Here is a 17,749-nt window from a genome sequence, read left to right as displayed (position 1 = left end):
TCATGCACCAAGCCAAACTAGTCAAATACGGTGTGTTGGTAGCCCAGCATTCCGAGGATGTCACGAATGTCACCATTCCAACAGTATCTCCTTTGCTAGAGCAGCTCAGGGTTAAACTGTAAAGTGATCTCAGGTAGGATATAGCACATAAGGGATCATAAGGATTGGCAGGAAGGCCATTGAGTGCACCCCAGCCTAGCACTGGCGTTGCCAGCAGAAGAACCAAGGACACAATTGATGTTAACTTCATGCTGAAAGCTGCGCCTGCGTATAAATTCTATTACATTGAAAGAATTTATTGCCCAATCACGGATGAAAGAAAGAAACAAAAGACGAAGCGAAGATAGTTGGCCCTTGGGGTTGAGCAATTTGTTATTTGCTCAGTTGAAAAGACTAGGCCATCGCGCCAAAAACTACACTGGCATGATGGGCCTTTTACGAGGCAGGGTTTGGAGTTCACAATTGCTGATTTAAAAGCTCCAGGTAGGACTCCATGATAAAGAAGGTGAGCCGCCTAGAATTCCGGGGAAGTGCGATTTTCAACCGACCGTGGACGGTTGGAGTCAGGGCAACAATTATTAAACAATCGACATGAGAATCAATTATCAAATCTAACAAAGAACGTACCTGAGAAATTGAAAGCTCAAAAAGATTCCTTTCAAACATAGATTAATCATCAACCGATTATCCAGTCAATCAATTACAATTATTAATCGCGATCAATATAATTTGGCAAATTAATTATTCTCACTAAATTAGATAAAATTAAAGTCGGACCAAGATATACATCCATACCAAGATATACACCACATTGAAAGGTGGGAAAACGAGGGGCAGCCCTTGAAGCGACACTGATGACATGGATAGCGAGGGCTCAGTTGTTACCGTTGACGAGGAGGAAGCGGGAGAGGAGATTCGGTTCAAAAGCCTCGGTACACCCGTACTGCGGCCTACCATTCGCCAGCTGAGGCATCTCGAAGGCGTTGTGCTGCGGAACCTCGTAGTGCGTGGCCGGGCGCAGGGAAGCTCCAAGAAAGTGATTCCCAAGCCTGCGCTAGTGCGAAGGCGACTCAGTATCGGAGCGCAGAATATGTATTCCGACGGCGATACCGGAGTAGTAGGAAGGCGCCGGAGTACAGTGTCGTCGATGGGGGCTGAGATTGAGCGCGCTCTCCATGATCTCAACGACAACACGTTGCTCGACAGCTTTGTCGTGATTCATGTCAGATTGCAGGTACCTCCAGTGTACATTAGTGAAGTCGTTCAAAGCACAATGAACCCTGAGTTCCGCGAAGCCGACTTCACGCAATTGAATTGTCGCAATGCGACGGAAATTAGAGTCGATGTGTATGCCAAGCCCACGGGCGTAGAGCGGGCCTGGAAGCGCATTGTCAGAGAGAACATTGACCTGACCCAAATGGAGTTTGTCGGTAAGTCGACCGATGTCATTAGAGAGAACTTTGGCGTCAATTCGGTCATTCTCCAGCTGTCGGACGGGTGCTACTGCGTGCCCCACCAAAAGAGTAGTGAAACAACGGTCGCCGGTTCGATTCCTGAGCACGACGACGAAAAAACTGTCCAAAACGGCAATGGCAATGTTGATCACGACGAAAAAAAATTAGAGCCGCACTATGCGGCTGGAGTACTAACGACCGCATCCTTCGACAGCATTATGAAGCTCAACAACTTTGAAGAGTGTATAGCAGACGCGGAACACACCATAGAGCTGGTGAGCACCCAGCTCAACAAGCTGCTGGGAGATGCAGATACGTCAGTGTTTGTGCAGGAGAAACGGCAGAGCCAGCTGCAGGCCCAGGCGAAGCGCACGCGCCAATTGGCGAGGACCGAGTTACGCAAGAAGGCGATGCTGGAGCGCCAAATCGCTGAGCTGCGGGCGAAGCTCGACCGGCGCAGGCAGTTCATGGCGACTCAAAGGTCTCATCGCCGTGAGTCAGAGTCTCGATCATATGACGCACAACGCCGGTTGGAGGACCGTAGTGCGAAAATAGGTGAACTGGAAAGCGCCATCGCCAGAGAGCAGGCACGGCTAGCCCAGGACCTGGAGGCCATCTTCCCTATTGAACCCTTGTCGACAAAATCCTTTGCATTTACAATTTGCGGGCTCTATATAACTTCGACTAAACAGCCAATTCTTGCTGATGAGGAGGAGGAAGCGGGCGCTGCGTACGGCATAGTGGCCCAGGTCGTGTGTTTGCTTGCAGACTACCTTTGTGTCTCTCTCCGCTACCCCGTGCAGCCGTTCGGATCCACCTCGTTCATTGTCGACCCAATCAGCACCATTCACGGCTCGCGGACGTTCCCGCTGTGGGTCAAAGGGTCCCTCTTCTACCGGTTCGAGTACGGGGTCTATCTTCTCCACAAGAATGTGGAACAACTTGCCAACTCACAGAATGTGCCAATTGCAGAGCTGTTCCAGCTGCTTCCGAATTTGAAGAATTTGTTGCTCGTCGTCTCTTCCGCAAAGAGATAAAATGTAAGGGCTAGGGGTCCCATAGTGGATCTCGGGATTACACGGGCGGGAAACGGTTTTAGAGAGACCCAACCAATGAGAGAGGACACAGTTTGCATCAAAACCCTGCTTATACGCGTGTTGCACTTTGCTTCAACAGGTGCTAACCTGCATAAGATGGAAAATGATAGCCGTTGATACCCGCCCTTGTCCGTGTTATGTTCGAGATGGAGAGTCACCCCACCATGCATAGGGTCCACCAAGAGCAAAAGAACGGGGTACTACGGTCCATCAGCTTCCTCAAGGGTTTACGGGAAAATAGCATGCCTCTGTAAGAATTTGATTATAAAAGAGCCCTTGTTTCCCACACAAGTGTTCTTTTTTTCTCTTTCTCTTCACACTGCGAATTACGAATTACGTCTGATAGTTCTTACGTTTGTTAAGGTATTAACAGCTATTCTATATACAGAGAGATCAATGCTAACATGAGATCCGCTCTTTTATTTTCTCTACAGTATGGCGACTTTTATCATCAATTGAAAGGTTTGAACGCTGTTAGGGTTAAATATCAAGAGTTATATCACGCACAAAAAAAAGCATGGCCGGTGCCTCCAAGGGGTTATGCCCTTGGAGTGCTGAGAATATACGGTTGAACTTGAACTAGATAATACTAGCGGAAAGAAACATGCGTTTTCACCGAGTAGACACTCGGGGGTGTCAATTGCTAACTGAGCTTCTAGATTTTTGAAAAAATGGCTCCACCAACTACTGTCCTGTCCCCAGCTGACCCAGCTGCTGCCTTCGCCAAGAAGCCAAAGGTTCACTCTGAGCCTCTGCCACAGGTCCAGCCAATGACCAACGAGGTTACCGACTGGGAGAGCTTCAAGTTCGCTCCTATCCGGGAGTCGACTGTCTCTCGAGCCATGACCACTCGATACTTCAAGGACCTTTACGACTACGCCGAGAGCGATGTTGTCATCATTGGTGCTGGTTCTTGCGGTCTCTCCACCGCTTACATGCTTGCCAAGTCCCGACCAGACCTCAAGATTGCCATCATTGAGTCCAATGTTGCTTCTGGTGGTGGTTGCTTCCTTGGTGGTCAGCTGTTCTCTGCCATGGTGCTGCGAAAGCCGGCTGAGAAGTTCCTTGATGAGATCGAGGTTCCTTACGAAGACGAGGGTGACTACGTTGTGGTCAAGCACGCTACTCTCTTCATTTCGACCTTGCTTTCTAAGGTGCTTCTCTTCCCAAATGTCAAGCTTTTCAATGCCACTGCGGTTGAAGATCTGATCACCCGACAGAACCCAGACGGTTCCCTCCGAATTGCCGGTGTTGTTACCAACTGGACTCTTGTCACTATGCACCACCACGACCAGAGCTGCATGGATCCAAACACCATCAACGCTCGAATCGTCATCTCCACCACTGGCCACGACGGTCCATTCGGTGCCTTCTCTGTCAAGCGAGTTGTCCAGATGGGTTTGCTTGAGAAGCTCGGTGGCATGCGAGGTCTTGACATGGGTCTCGCTGAGGATGCCATTGTTAAGAACACCCGAGAGGTCGTTCCAGGTTTGATTGTCGGCGGTATGGAGCTCTCCGAAGTCGACGGTGCCAACCGAATGGGCCCAACCTTCGGTGCTATGTGCCTTTCTGGTGTCAAGGCCGCCCAGGAGGCCGAGCGAGTCCTTGCCCAGCAGGACGCTGAGGGCAAGTGCCTGTAAAACTTTCATTGTGTCAACTATTCAATTTTTATTAGGGGTTTTTTAAGGAGATAAGAAATTTATTCATGGATATCAATTGCGCTTTTATGAGCACTTAGAGAGGAACTGGACATCTGTTGGTGGAATCATGGTTACGAAAATGTGCGGCTGTAACAAAAGTTGGGAACAAGTTCACATCGCCTGTTGATCTTTTGCTGCAGATTGTGTTACAGACAATGATCCTTAGAGCTCCGTTACAATGTATGAGACTCCGTGTGACTGGATCAATATATTGGATATACCTTTGTGAGCGAAGTCCCCTACGAATGTAGCTCTCTAAACCGTAAACACAGCAACCAGTTCTTTTGTAGTTAAGATAGGTCAATCAGGAGTGCAATGATGGCAAAAGTTAGTACCTACAAGCTGCAAATTGTCCAGTGGATAATCTTATATTTACGCAGGGTAATTGGTCATATAAATGCCTTCAAGAAATATATAGTCTCGGCTATTATATTCTCTAAGGAACACATTTGTTGAAAAATCGCATATCCTCTATCAAAAACAATAAGAATGCAAACATAAATCAGTTAGTACCTTCAATCCATCCCGTCCATCCCAACAATGGCCAAGCCAATAATGACGATTAATTCTCTCTCCACTGATGACCACACTGAGTACACTTGTAGAAAGTAGTCATCGGCTCATCGGCAGATCGAATCTGAAGCTGGTAGAAGTAGGCATGGTCGCCACCACAGTTATTCTCACACTGAGCTGTGGTCTGATCTACGTTATCCCAAGCGCCCTCACCACCAAGCATATCATCCACTTCCTTTCGGTCCATCAGCTTTCGATCAAATACCTGCATGTCGTTGGCGATAGGGAACTGGAATGGACAGGTCCTGCACTCAAATCGATACCCACCAGTATCTCCCCGGGAGATCTACCCAAAACAAGTTAGTACAACCATCTACTTATATATCTAAATACTTACCTGGAGCATATTCGTGCAGGATGGGCAGAAAGTCAGCATATTCTTTTCGTTTTAAACTAACAAGCAAGCACGATCTGATCGATAAGATATGAGATGGAGGAAATTTGTCAAACGTTACCCGGCTGTGAATGATTTCCGGGCCGGAAAAATATACTGGAAAATTCCATCCGCGTCATTATCGCGTATATAGAGACGCGAGTATAGGGCATGGGGAAACGACGAAGAATTGGAGAAGACGGAGAGATAAACCAGGTCGTCGAGGTCACGAGCTCTCGAGAGGGTACTCCTCCGCTGGATCGAGAAGTTAGCTTTGAAGGGCCTCGTACCCCGAGTTTATCTCCAGTTAAGCGAGCATCAGCGGTCATTGGCGACCCTTCTAAAGGCGATATCACGCGATCTCCGACTAAATCACCGCACAAGTCGCCGTTGAAGACTATATTTGCATCATCATCAAGGAGGCGTACGCCGTTCCCTGCGATGATGGATAAGAGCCCAGGCAAGGGCCGGGACTGGGATCTGAGCGCCCGTAAGAGGGCCACGAAGTTCATGATGGAGCGAATCATGGCCGGTAGAGAGGCCCAGGACGATAGCTCAGAAGAGCTGGATGAAGAGGATGAGGCAATTGCCGAGAAGATCATTCGAGAGAGCAATAATACCGGAGACAGTCTCCTATCGCCTTTAAAAGGTAGAAAGCGCAAGTCCATTAAAGAATTGCGGGAGAGCCAACTTGTGTTGAGCGAGGTCGGATCGGCTCCTGTCTCGCTCTTCCTTGACGGATCAGAGGGGTTTTTCGAGCAGCATCGAATGAAGGTGAAAGTATCTGCTACTCCGTTTAGCAACGTGCCCGAGATCGATTACGACGCCTTCAATAGGTACATTGACGAATCCAGGGAAGATTTCGCCGACCAAAAGCATTTTTTGGTTTCGCTGTACCGCACTATGTACCCTCAGTGGACGTTTGAGATGGGCCAGGGATTTAATTTAGTGTTTTACGGCGTGGGTTCCAAGCATGACATTCTGCTTGATTTCGTAGAGCGGCAATTGCCCGGATCTCTACCTGTTTTGGTTGTCAATGGCTACAACAGCTCTATTACTATCAAGGAAGTTATTCAGCAGGCGGCCACTGTGCTGCTTGGAAAGAACAGTAAGGTGCCTCAAAACTTTAACGACCTTATTGCCGCGATGGCTGAAAGCGGCCGAGGGTCTGCGGAGAATCCAAAACTGGCAATCCTATTGCATAATATCGATGGCGAGTATCTTAGGAACGACAAGACCCAGGCACTGCTCGCTAAACTTGCATCTATCCGACAGCTATGGCTCGTGGCCAGCGTCGATAGCATTCGCGCCCCGCTGCTGTGGGACGCGGCAAAACTTGCCCAGTTCAACTTTCTGTGGCACGATCTAACGACATTCGAACTCTATAGCACGGAGACCTCGTTTGGCGAGCCGCTGAGTCTTGGCCGTAACGAAAAGACTGTGGGGGTTAAGGGTGCCAAGTATGTCCTTGCCAGTCTTACTCGTAATGAAAAGCATCTGTACCGAATTCTGGCTTGTCACCAGTTAGAGACGATGACGGAATCGCTATCTCAGGATGATAGCAGTACGCCGGGCTCTGTTGTGTACGGCATTGAGTTCAAGCTGTTTTACCAGCGTTGCATGGCGGAGCTTATTACTTCTAATGAACTCAACTTCCGGACTATGCTTACGGAGTTTATTGAGCATCGAATGGCGGTACTTTCCAGGGAGGCATCGGGAACTGAAGTTGTGTACATTCCTTACACCAAGCCTGGGCTCGAGACGTTATTGATGGAAATGGACAATGATCCTGATTTTGCTGATGAGTTTTAGCCCCGCTGTTATGACTATCGTGAATGTCAAATGTATAATAATGTCATTACATAGCCACCCTCTCCTCGATGAGTACCTAATTGTCAACCGTAAGCTATAATGGACCGATTGATCGTCCCAGATGAGCAGGCAGACTTGATGGATATACAATAGGCCAGTGTTTCGTTCTATCTCAAGCGCAGCTGACTTACATCCAGCAATATCTCAGTGTTTACCCTGTCAAGTCATGACATTTGGAAATTAGCCAATTGAAATCTATTCATGTCAAATTGAATTGTCCAAACTTATCAGTGAAGTCGATATGGTACAATTGAATTGTCCAAATATATTCTATACAGTGAAGCAAGCGTAGTAGAATACAATTAGTACGGCTTATATCGCTTGCCATCAGTCGACTGCCTCTTGTCGCTTTTCTTCTTCTTCTTCTTATCCTTATCCTCCTTGCTCTTGCTCTTTTTCTTCTTCTTGCTGGACACCTCTTCCCATCCATTGTCGTCTTCCGTAATAGTCTCAGTTTTTTGAACAGATGGAGCCAGTTGATAGTCCACCGATCTCCAAGCAACAACTCGACCGTCTTCACCACCAGTATATATCAACTGCCTGTCTCGGTCAAGGCAAACAGCCCGAACCACTTCCTCGCCATGCCCGTTATCCATAACAACAGTCTCACCAGATAACCCCTCGTCATTATCATACCTTAACAGCTTGAACTGATTGGCACTATTTGACCCACATGCAATGTACCCATCTGTAACGTCAGCCACATACTCGCATCCCCACTTCTCTCGAATGTCACCAAAGTCAACTGGCTTCGGCTCATCGACCTCTTCATCTGGATTGGCCACCTGGTACACCGAGAAGGTCTCCATGTTGCTCTTAACATAAATTTTACGGTCATTCCCCGGCAGGAACCCAGCCAGATGCACTGCTGCTCCGTGGTTGATTGTCTGGTAAACAGCGTCGTCCATATCGTCAATGGACGTGTTGTAAACGTTCACGTACCCATCCTGGCCGCCAGAAAGAAGCCCGTTCGGGTCAGATGGGTGGAATTGAACCACAGTAACGTCCTCATAATGAGGATCCATGTAGGACTGTATTGGAACTGACCCCTTTCGGGCGTCCCACAAAACTACTCCAGCATCAACGCCCACCAGCTCGGTTCCAGCACCAATACGCGTTCCCCGAGTGTCCAAACTGGCAAACGGTGAACCCTGCTCGTTGGTGAACACGGCGACCGGCGTAGTCGACTTCGTCCGCAGGTCCCACAGCTTGACCCCATCAGCCGCACACGATGCGGCGGTATTGGCGTCGAATGTCTTGACTGCCTGAATAGTCGATGCGTGGGCCTTGGGAACGCTAAGCAGAGGAGTGCCGACGGTTTTGATCTCTATAGGGTCAAAGGGGAGCAAATGGAGGGAATGGTCGCTCAAGCTCGCCAGCAGGCCGTGAGACCCGACCGCGGCAAGCCCTAGCACGTACTCCCGCCCAAAACTATGCTCTGCTACTGGCTGGAATGACATTTATCTTTTTCTTGCCCTGCAGTAGTAAATCGCTGATATGAAAAGTTCGTTTTGCAGAGCGCGCGATGTCAGGGCCCCGGCGTTCGGGAAAAAAAAAACCGATAATACCTGCGATAGGACTCGAAAACGCGAACTGGACCAAAAACTACAAGCTTGGGTCTCTTTTAAGAGATGAGCTTTATTAGTAAGTATTATTGAGGAGATAGATGTTTTGTACGCAGTAACTAATCAGGTACAGACAAGTCGTCGCAGAAATTTGTGCCCAAGGCCCGTGGCCGGGCTAGGGCCCGGCCTTCTACGGCCACAGCCCCTCCAGACCAGGATAAAGTGGCCCTTCCAGCTCAGGATGGCCAGGAAAAGCCAGTTAAGGATGTTGAGTCTCAAGTTGAGAATACTCAAATGGATGAGAGCCAGGTTGACGGAACCCAGCTCCAGAGTCAACATACCAATGATTCACAAGTGGATTCAGCTGAGGTAGATGGAACTCAGGTAGACGGAACTCAGGTGGATTCTACTCAAGTGGATTCCACTCAGGTAGATGGAACTCAGTTGGATTCTACTCAGGTAGATGGGATACAAGTTGACGAAACACAGGTGGATTCGACTCAGCTAGACGCTACTCAGATCCAGTCGCCACCAAACAAACAGCCTGAGAGCATAAAGACTACTCCGCTTTCTGCGCCAAAACCACGGCCCATGTTTAAGCTCGGAGTTGGCAAGTCTGCTGCTGGGACGAGTGCATCACCTGTTGCCGCTAAGCCAAGGACTACATTCACACCAAGGGCTGTTCCCCGGTCCTCTGCGCGGACTAATCTGTCGCAGGCAATTCCGAAGTCCACTCCTCCAGCTAAGGTCGTTTCTTCGCTACCCAAAGGGCCCATTTCACGGCCCTCTGGGGGCGTAAAGAAACCTGCTCCGGCTCCGGTATCAAAACTCCCCACGACAGTCCCCAAGACTCCTTCGAGAAGGCCTCCTGCCATTTCTACTCCAGGCAGTGGCAGCAGTGCGGCGGCCCCAATCCCACTATCCAGCCCTTCCGGCCCGACGTCTCCTCTCTCTTCGCCGGTTTCCGCGAGATCACGCAATGCGGCCAGTATACCCATGACTGCGCCTCCGCAATCACCTTCACGACCTCCGACTTCAGTCGAGCGTTTCCGCGAAAAGAATCGTAGTCCCATTGGCCGTGCTAGAACAAGCAACGTCCGCGGTGGAAATAGTGATGTTGAAGAAGGAGGTGAGGAAGGAGAAGATGGAGGAACATTCCGAACGAGTTACGTTAGAGGTGGAGGCAGATCAACTCGCGGAGATTCGCCAGAGCGCCCTAGAGTCAGCTCTTTTGCGCCAATTAACGCATACATTCGCGATACGTTTGAAGAGCTACCCTCACGGTTGACGCGAGCTGTTAGTAGTAGGCAAGCTCAAGTTGCGGCTGCCAGAGGTGACTCTCTCGGGCGCCCAATCCACTTTGAGGAGCCAAGCGTACGCCCTGGGAGAAGAGGAGCCAAGCGCAAGCGAGTGGCTGCCGTTCGTACTTCTCGCGCTTCACCTCCTTTAGCTCGTATGCGATCTCCTTCCCCTGCTCTATCCTTGCCTTCGCCTTCACCGGTTTCTCCACCGGCTTCTCCGCCTTCGCCACCACGCAAAGTCTATCCTGTGGATGAAAATGGCAACGTAATTCTCGATCCCGAAGACATCAAAGACCGTCCGTGGGAGATTGTAGAGAGTGACGGAGACGACGATTTGCAGGTCATTGGCCAGGCCGAAGTACAGACCAATTCCCAGCCTAAACCAAAGAAGAAATATGTCATCAACACTAACAAGTTTACCATGGCTGATATGTGCAAGGATATTCCATTCGCAGAGAAGAACGACGCTTTCGACGAGTTTGAAAAATACCGCCAGGAAAAGAAGATGAAGCGGCTGCAGATCCTACAAAAGAAAAAGGAGTATAGACTGCAAGGGCGTGTTTATATTCCGGACGAGACTCTAGAGGAGGAAAGAAAACGCCTGGAAGATGAAAGAAAGAACCAATGGAATGAAGAGTTCAAGAGCAGCGAGGGTGATAAAGGAGAGCCCGCTGCTCTCCAGCTCAAAATGGCTGCCGATGGTACAGTGATTCTCGACATGGACAGTACGATCGTTGATCGACACAAGGCAACTAGTCAGAAGGCAAGGCAGGAGAAAGAAGCTGAGGATGACCAAACTGACGAGCATAAATTCGGCCCTGGATTCACAGCCCTCAGTTACAGCAAACGGGTTAAAGGCGACCGATGGGACGATATGGAAACAAAAGAGTTTTACCGGGCGATTTCACAGTGGGGCACTGACTTCGCGCTTATTTCTCAGCTCTTCCCAGGCCGTACTCGACGCCAGATCAAACTCAAGTTTAAGCAAGAAGAACGAAAGAACCCAGCCGTTATTCACCTAGCGCTGATCCGAAAGCTACCGATTGACTTGAACACCTATTCCAGTTCGATGAATAGCGGATTGCAGTCTGCCCGTGAAATTGAAAACGAGCTGGAGGAGTTGCAACGCCGGCATGAAGCACAGCTGAGGCTTGATGATGAGGCTCGAGAGAAGGCTAAGCGTGAAGACGTTGAGGCAGCAGAAAAGGCGGAGGAAGAACAGTTTGGTACAGTGAGCACAAAGCGTGTCAAAAAGAAGGAAGATCCTGAGCTTCTTGGACTCCATGAAGATGAGGAATTCGTGGGCTACGTTGGCCAGGTTAACTAATGTGTATATGAAATTTTTATTTATTGTATTTGTTTATTTGGTTAGTTCATTATACCTAGATAATACAACACTTGTCGAAATATTTTGACCATTTGTCATATTGGACGTTCAAAATGGACTCTCCAAATAGGGTCATTACTATACGCAGGTTAAGTTGAACAAGTCGCTAAACTCGTAATTGGACATCTCTTCGTTAATCTTGAAAAAAATGGACCCTACTCGATTGAGGTCAACTGGCTGCAATCTGAATTGGTCCTCGTCATTGCTTTCCAAAATATCTGCTTCATTAAAGTCATGAGCGATCATTGCATCGGCATTCTGTTTGGCGGACAGACGTGTCTTATTATTTCGCCCTTTTGCTACTCGCTTGGGCTGCTGGCGACGGACTGTTAGGATTCTCTTCGTGCGATCATCCTTCTTTTTCTTTGCAATGGATGATACAGCAATTGGCTGGCTAGAAGAACCCGTCTCCCATGGTTGGCTCCTCTTTTTAGGACTGGAGTTCTTTGGGGATAATGCCAAGTAAATACGATTGCGTACCGCGGTAGGTAATCTCTGAGCAGGTGTTTCGGGTATTTCATTGAGTTCGGGCTCTTTTATAATCTGCTTTCGCGGCGTCTGTGGAGTGGGTATCATGCTGCTCGTCACTACCGCGTGGTCGCTATAGGATATTTGCGTGGTCAATGGGTTCATAACCAACACTGATTCTTCAATTATCTCCACAGATATTTGGTTCCTTACAGCAGTCGGTTTCTGGGAGGTAGAGTCGATATTGTCACGTTTTCGTTTTCGTGATGGGGATTGATCATCGACGATTATTGATTCGGTCGCATTAGCTCTAATCGATAAGGTGTTTAGGCTGCGAGCAATGCTCATTTCACCTTTTTTTCCGTCTTCATGGTCACTTGATTTAACCATAATTTCGTCATTTGGGTCATCCACTTGGGCAGCACCATTGGAAGCTGATAACATATCGCGATTTAAATCATCCACTTGGGCAGCACCATTGGAAGCTGATGGCACACCGCCATTTGAGTTCTCTTTATCGACGTGAGCATTATCATTCGAATTTAACAGTTCGCTTGACTCAGCTTTCTCCTGGGCAGTATCAGGCATTGATGGACCATTCGCCTCGTCGCCATCCCCTTGGGCATTATAATGCGGTGTTGATGGAACACCATTTGGTTCTTCTATATCCATCTGAGCACTAGAATTCACGAGAACTGGAACTATTGCCTTTTCAAACCCGTCCTGGTTTGGAATAACCTCTTTCTCTGTCTCATTGTTATTACCACCGCCATTATTAACCTTTCCGCTTCTAACTGGAGAAGACGGAATCTCGTAATCGCTGTCGTATTCATTTGAGCTTTGAGTCTCTCCATTGTGCCTTGTTTGATAAGCAAACCTTTGCCGGGTCATCAAATTCTCATTTTTCGAAATAGCATCGATGAGCTCCTCGACCTCCTTTTTACTGGGCAGAGGCTGAACTTGCTCAGAGTCCAAGGACATGTTAAAGCTGAAACTGGCATGTGGAGAACAAAATTTTCCAAACAATTCCCGGACAGTAATCCTCAGCTCGCGGAATATACTGGGATCTACGATGGGAATCACATCCCTAGGAGTAAACACTTTCACCAGATTCTTCATCTCCTTAAGCGACGAATGTCGTGACTGTGCGATATATAATCGCGTAGCAACTTTCTCACCATTTTTCCCCTCGATCCATCCAGTGGGCTGATTTAATTGCGGTCGAATATAAAACCGAATATAAATCGCATCGTGCCTCTCGGCAACCTTGCACTCCTTTTTGGAACAAAAATGCAGCATCGCATTCTCTGGCTCCTCACCATCCTTCAACAAGTAATTCCAAATACGGTAGCTGGTGGCATCGTGGTCTTTTGTCATTAGGTATATCCTCCTAAGCTCTTCAGTCACATGAACCTTTACCTTACCTATTTTCCTCTCCAAGGCAGCAGCAAACCATAAAATCGCTTGCTCAAATCCGGTGAACTTCCCATCGCAACAAATATAGGTCGAATCCAAGTAATTTGGAAGCTGGCATTCTATAAACTTGCGAATACCATCAATATTTGCCGGGATATCCAGATGCAGGCCCACCAAGTCAAGTACTTTAAGTTCTTTGTTATCCTTTATTACTGTTGCTTCCGCTCTGCTGATAAATGTGCTATCAATGTAGATGCAATCCAGAACCCGCCCTAAACGGGTAAATGAAATCAGTGCCGGATTATGGGGGAGGGTATTGACGAATGCCTCTTCGGCCCGAACGTCTCCAGTGTACAGGATGGCCCTAGTCGAATCATATAACAGTATCATTGACGAGCCAGGGCAATGGTTTGCATTTACGGCCACTGCTTGGTACTTCACGATGCCATTACGAACAATATCCACTGGACGATCGTATGGAAGCTCGTGGATCAGAACTTCTTTAAGTACGCGCTCGTACTTCGGAAGGGCCCTAAGGTAAGCCCTTGTGCCCGGCGTCATATAAACTGGACCGCTTACAAGCGATTCCAGGCCGGATGTATGATCTGAGTGGGCGTGAGATAAAAAGTACTCCCACACTACTTCATCCTTGTGCTCTCCAGTGCCACGATTGAAATTATCAACTACACGGTCTGTTAGCTTCTTGTACTCTTGCTCCGATAAGTTACATACTCCTCACGCCGGGGAACTCCTTGATCCACCCATTGAAATCAAAGGACATCGTTCCTCCTCCTCCTTCTGTAATACACTCCAAGGAAAACCTTACACTGGACGGGCTAATCAACGCGAGAGAGACACGCTCAGCACGCGACCTTTTGTAGTGTATATATCAGAATAGATAACGGCGTATATTTTATACCGATAATGTCTTCGTCTCCCGGTGCGGAGATCGAGTTCCCCCTGCCGACACACAGAGTTAACACGGGGTGCCATTCGTCGATGGAGAACGACAGGGGCCAAGGGTGGCAAGGAGATGGTTACAGCATCATTAGGAGGCAGCAATCGCCGGCCTTGCTAGAGTACATTGTCACTAAAAGGCCGCTGAGGCCTAGCTGGAGGCGGATTGCAGCAGAGAGGCTGGTGTACTTGGTAAAAGCTGTGTTCATTTTGGCCAGCGTTGTTTTCCTGATTGGCACAAATGAATACCCGCTGTATTATCGGCTGACAGCAGTGGCATTCAGCATAATAGTTGCGTCCTTGCGGCTATATAAAGAGGAATCAGTCTTGGCATTACAGCAGTTTGGAATCCAGATTACTTCCTCGGGGCCGTTCTATTTTACGAATAAAAAGAAGTTTATTCCTAGAAGCCAGCTGGGTGATATACTGATACAGGAATCATTTATCGGGGTTGAGATTCGATTTTTGATTGTAATTGTTGTGATTGGAGAAGATAGATTAGAAGTCGTGTTCCGCAGCATACTTCCCAGACGGGAAGATTTGGAGATCATATGGAGAGATATTCGCAGATGTTATTTTCACGATAAATAGCTTATCTGTTGCCTGTTTGTGTGATGAATACAACATGAAAGGTTTACTCTCGAGTTGAAAAGTTATTGATGTTATGCCAATGTACCTCTGAGAGTCCAGCTTCTCAATTTTCTCATGTTGTTATTTTGCATTTCGGCTACCGAAGCTTCTTGGAGCTTTTCGTCAGTTAGAACGGTGTCTTGCCTCTTGATTCATTGATGCCCCTCTGGTATAACCGGTAATATTTATCATTACCATTACACAATATTCAATGGCGATGCACTAACTCCGTGCCAGGCAGGTGATGATAACGTGAGGAAAATAGAATGGACTGTTTCTGATCTATTCTCTGTCAATTACCATAAGATATGTGATACCATTGATACGATTACTGCGCTCGGCTTTTAACATGCTGTACTGCCCTCCATACTCTGTTGTACATTTAACTCGTCTGCAAAGGTTTTATAATTCTAAAGAGGTTTAATAGAGACAGCTCGACAACACATTAGACGGACTTTGTCCTTAAAAGGTTCAACTGTAATTCCTGCCGCACTAGCGTTGCAATTGTCGTACCTTCGCGAGCAATTAGACGAAGCGGACTATTTTCAAATAGCTAAATAAGTGGTTAGACATGGCTTGACAATTCTCATTAGACATCTTTTATTTGTTGGAAGAGCTTGAACTTATTCCCTCAATCCCAAGCTGAACATAATTTACAAGGTCAAGAGTGAAAGGGGTCAGCGGAAAATTTATCGACGCTTGTACCTCATTCAGGCTGTATGCATCAATTTTAATTTACACAGGTCTCCCCTCACTCGCAATAAATTACAGCGCGTTCTTCTTCTTTATACGTGGTAATGTTGAGGCCAATGTGCCCATTTAGTCACTACCTGGTACCTTATACCGGAACCCGATTACTGTAGATAGACCTGCGTTTCAACAAATTACTCCGAGGATCAGGAACCTTTTCAAATAGAAGCAATGCTCAATCTATAAAAAACTACCCGAATTGTATTCATTATGATATTAATTTTAACTGACGCCAATCGATACCGCGGAGAAAGGGTATTCGGACCGATAACTAGCGAATGGCCTCCCACGAATTAACTAATTCAGCGCAGGATCTGCAAGGTGCCAAGAGTCGCAGTAATGGCGAGGAGAAAACGGCGGCCCCTTCTCCATTTATTTTATCATAGCTAATCGGAGGTAATAAAAATGGAATCAAACATCTTTTAAAGACGAATATTCCGTTCAGATTAGTGGCCTTTTTGCTCTCATTTTTTGGTTGAATGAGTGTGAAAAGTCGGTCGGAGGCCGATGTAGTGGTTCTCGAGACCTCTCCTCCAGAAGATGAGCTGTTGGAGAAACGGGCCAGAACTGGCAAGGAAGAGGAAAAGAATGAGGCAAAATCACTCTCGGTAGCTGAAAATGGAGAACCCCAAGATGAGGAAGAGGAAAAGGAAACATGGCGGTCCTCGAAGCAGAACACTGCGCGAGTGGCTTCGTCCTTCTTTGCACTCTTGGCTCTGGGCATGAACGATGCGACGATCGGTGTGCTTCTTCCATCAATTGAAAAGCACTACAAACTTGACCATATGGTTGCATCAGTGGCGTTTGTGGCTCCCTTTTGCGGGTACTTCATCGTTGCGCTATTGAACGACTTTCTCCATCGACGCATTGGAAGATGGGGCGTGTGCGTTTTTAGCACGTCTTGTCATCTAATTGGGTTTATCATTTCCATCACCGGCCCTCCATTTCCAGTATATGTCATTGGATATTTGATTATCGGGTTTGGCGGCGGTGGCATTGACGGATCAATGAATGCGTTTGTCGGTGGACTCCACAATGCCAACCAGCTTATGGGATTAATGCATGCATTTTACGGCGTCGGGGGTATCCTGACACCGGCTATTTTCCAGGCTATGATTGCTGCGGGAGTCAGGTGGAATTTTTGTTATTCGGTGCTCATTGGCATTGGCGTGCTGGACTTGGCAGCCACGATAGTGGCTTTCTACGGTGACACGGGCAAAATGTATCGCAAGTCGGTCGAAAATGACAAAGAGACGAAGAGCTCGGTTCGAGTTGTTCTCACTAATATGGTAGTATGGATGACGGCCATCTCTCTTTTCCTGTATGTCGGCAGTGAGGTTACCATTGGCGGCTGGACCTCGACTTTCATGATTGAAGTGCGTCATGGCAATGTGGATAAGATGGGCTATGTCACTACCGGTTTCTGGCTTGGCTTTGCAATTGGCAGGGCTGTTCTCGGATACGTTACCGAGTACTTTAAGCGCGAGGAATGGTGTCTTTTGGTATACTATATCCTTGTATGCACTTTTCTGCTCATTTTCTGGCTTGTAAAACATCTCGTTGCCTCGGCGATAGCAATTGCTTTCGTCGGCTTCTGGGCCGGTCCCGTATTCCCCGTTGTTATCGTGGTTGCCATGAAGAAGCTACCCAAATGGCTTCATGTTTCTGGCGTTGGCTTCGCGGCGGCTCTGGGGGGCACTGGAGGAGCCCTTCTTCCGTTCGTCAATGGTGTCATTGCCAACCATGCAGGTGTCAAAGTACTTGGTCCATATGTTTTTGGCATGTTTGTCGGTATGACCGTGCTGTGGTTGTTCCTTATGTGGAGGACGAGATAACCCATGTTTTTTTTGGCTGATAATTTGTTTTAAAATTGTAACCCGTGTTCTATAGATGTCGCTTAATATTATTCTTTTTTATTGTTTTCTGGGCTATCAGTGGCTAGAGGACATACCAAAATGTCCCTTCCAAATTTTCTAATAATAATAATAATAATCTATTGGCGTCTTGTTGGGGCCTTAGGCCAGAGACATCACTGAAATACATATACATATAATCTTTCAAAATATAACAAAATCATTTCATATCAATTGGGTCCCTTTGCTGTACCGCATTTGCGTCGTGAGGATTGCTTACCCCCCGAGGGTCCGGGAAACAGTTCTCCTAGGAGATTAAAAACCGGACACCCTTCAACTTTGGGATTGACAGT

General features: G+C 47.6%; 9 protein-coding genes across 9 annotated transcripts; 5 read left to right on the top strand and 4 right to left on the bottom strand.

The window, feature by feature from the left end:
- Positions 1–859: 859 nt before the first annotated feature.
- TRVA0_047S00276 (uncharacterized protein) lies at positions 860–2,491 on the top strand (the record flags this gene model as incomplete). Its single annotated transcript, XM_076686951.1, has 1 exon — positions 860–2,491. One exon carries the CDS (start codon positions 860–862, stop codon positions 2,489–2,491), a length of 1,632 nt encoding a protein of 543 aa, XP_076538788.1.
- A 554-nt stretch (positions 2,492–3,045) lies between these two features.
- On the bottom strand, positions 3,046–4,200 carry TRVA0_047S00254 (uncharacterized protein; the record flags this gene model as incomplete). The annotated part of the gene is made up of 1 exon (XM_076686950.1): positions 3,046–4,200. One exon carries the CDS (start codon positions 4,198–4,200, stop codon positions 3,046–3,048), a length of 1,155 nt encoding a protein of 384 aa, XP_076538787.1.
- A 613-nt stretch (positions 4,201–4,813) lies between these two features.
- Positions 4,814–5,170, bottom strand: RPC11 (DNA-directed RNA polymerase III core subunit RPC11; the record flags this gene model as incomplete). Its single annotated transcript, XM_076686949.1, has 2 exons — positions 4,814–5,110; positions 5,162–5,170. 2 exons carry the CDS (start codon positions 5,168–5,170, stop codon positions 4,814–4,816), a joined length of 306 nt encoding a protein of 101 aa, XP_076538786.1.
- A 198-nt stretch (positions 5,171–5,368) lies between these two features.
- On the top strand, positions 5,369–7,009 carry ORC2 (origin recognition complex subunit 2; the record flags this gene model as incomplete). The annotated part of the gene is made up of 1 exon (XM_076686948.1): positions 5,369–7,009. The coding sequence occupies one exon, from the start codon at positions 5,369–5,371 to the stop codon at positions 7,007–7,009; it is 1,641 nt and encodes a 546-aa protein (XP_076538785.1).
- Positions 7,010–7,371: 362 nt separating this feature from the next.
- TRVA0_047S00188 (uncharacterized protein) lies at positions 7,372–8,529 on the bottom strand (the record flags this gene model as incomplete). Its single annotated transcript, XM_076686947.1, has 1 exon — positions 7,372–8,529. The coding sequence occupies one exon, from the start codon at positions 8,527–8,529 to the stop codon at positions 7,372–7,374; it is 1,158 nt and encodes a 385-aa protein (XP_076538784.1).
- Positions 8,530–8,700: 171 nt separating this feature from the next.
- Positions 8,701–11,262, top strand: BDP1 (transcription factor TFIIIB subunit BDP1; the record flags this gene model as incomplete). The annotated part of the gene is made up of 2 exons (XM_076686946.1): positions 8,701–8,713; positions 8,768–11,262. 2 exons carry the CDS (start codon positions 8,701–8,703, stop codon positions 11,260–11,262), a joined length of 2,508 nt encoding a protein of 835 aa, XP_076538783.1.
- Positions 11,263–11,400: 138 nt separating this feature from the next.
- TRVA0_047S00144 (uncharacterized protein) lies at positions 11,401–13,987 on the bottom strand (the record flags this gene model as incomplete). The annotated part of the gene is made up of 2 exons (XM_076686945.1): positions 11,401–13,889; positions 13,939–13,987. The coding sequence occupies 2 exons, from the start codon at positions 13,985–13,987 to the stop codon at positions 11,401–11,403; spliced, it is 2,538 nt and encodes an 845-aa protein (XP_076538782.1).
- Positions 13,988–14,205: 218 nt separating this feature from the next.
- Positions 14,206–14,754, top strand: TRVA0_047S00122 (uncharacterized protein; the record flags this gene model as incomplete). The annotated part of the gene is made up of 1 exon (XM_076686944.1): positions 14,206–14,754. One exon carries the CDS (start codon positions 14,206–14,208, stop codon positions 14,752–14,754), a length of 549 nt encoding a protein of 182 aa, XP_076538781.1.
- A 1,268-nt stretch (positions 14,755–16,022) lies between these two features.
- Positions 16,023–17,378, top strand: BSC6 (bypass of stop codon protein 6; the record flags this gene model as incomplete). The annotated part of the gene is made up of 1 exon (XM_076686943.1): positions 16,023–17,378. One exon carries the CDS (start codon positions 16,023–16,025, stop codon positions 17,376–17,378), a length of 1,356 nt encoding a protein of 451 aa, XP_076538780.1.
- Between the last annotated feature and the right edge of the window lie 371 nt (positions 17,379–17,749).

Source organism: Trichomonascus vanleenenianus (assembly GCF_965637985.1).
Source record: "Trichomonascus vanleenenianus strain CLIB 3782 genome assembly, contig: TRVA0_047S, whole genome shotgun sequence".
Taxonomy (NCBI): domain Eukaryota; kingdom Fungi; phylum Ascomycota; class Dipodascomycetes; order Dipodascales; family Trichomonascaceae; genus Blastobotrys; species Blastobotrys vanleenenianus.
The sequence above is the reverse complement of the archived record's forward strand: the minus strand, read 5'-3'. Positions and strand labels throughout refer to the sequence as shown.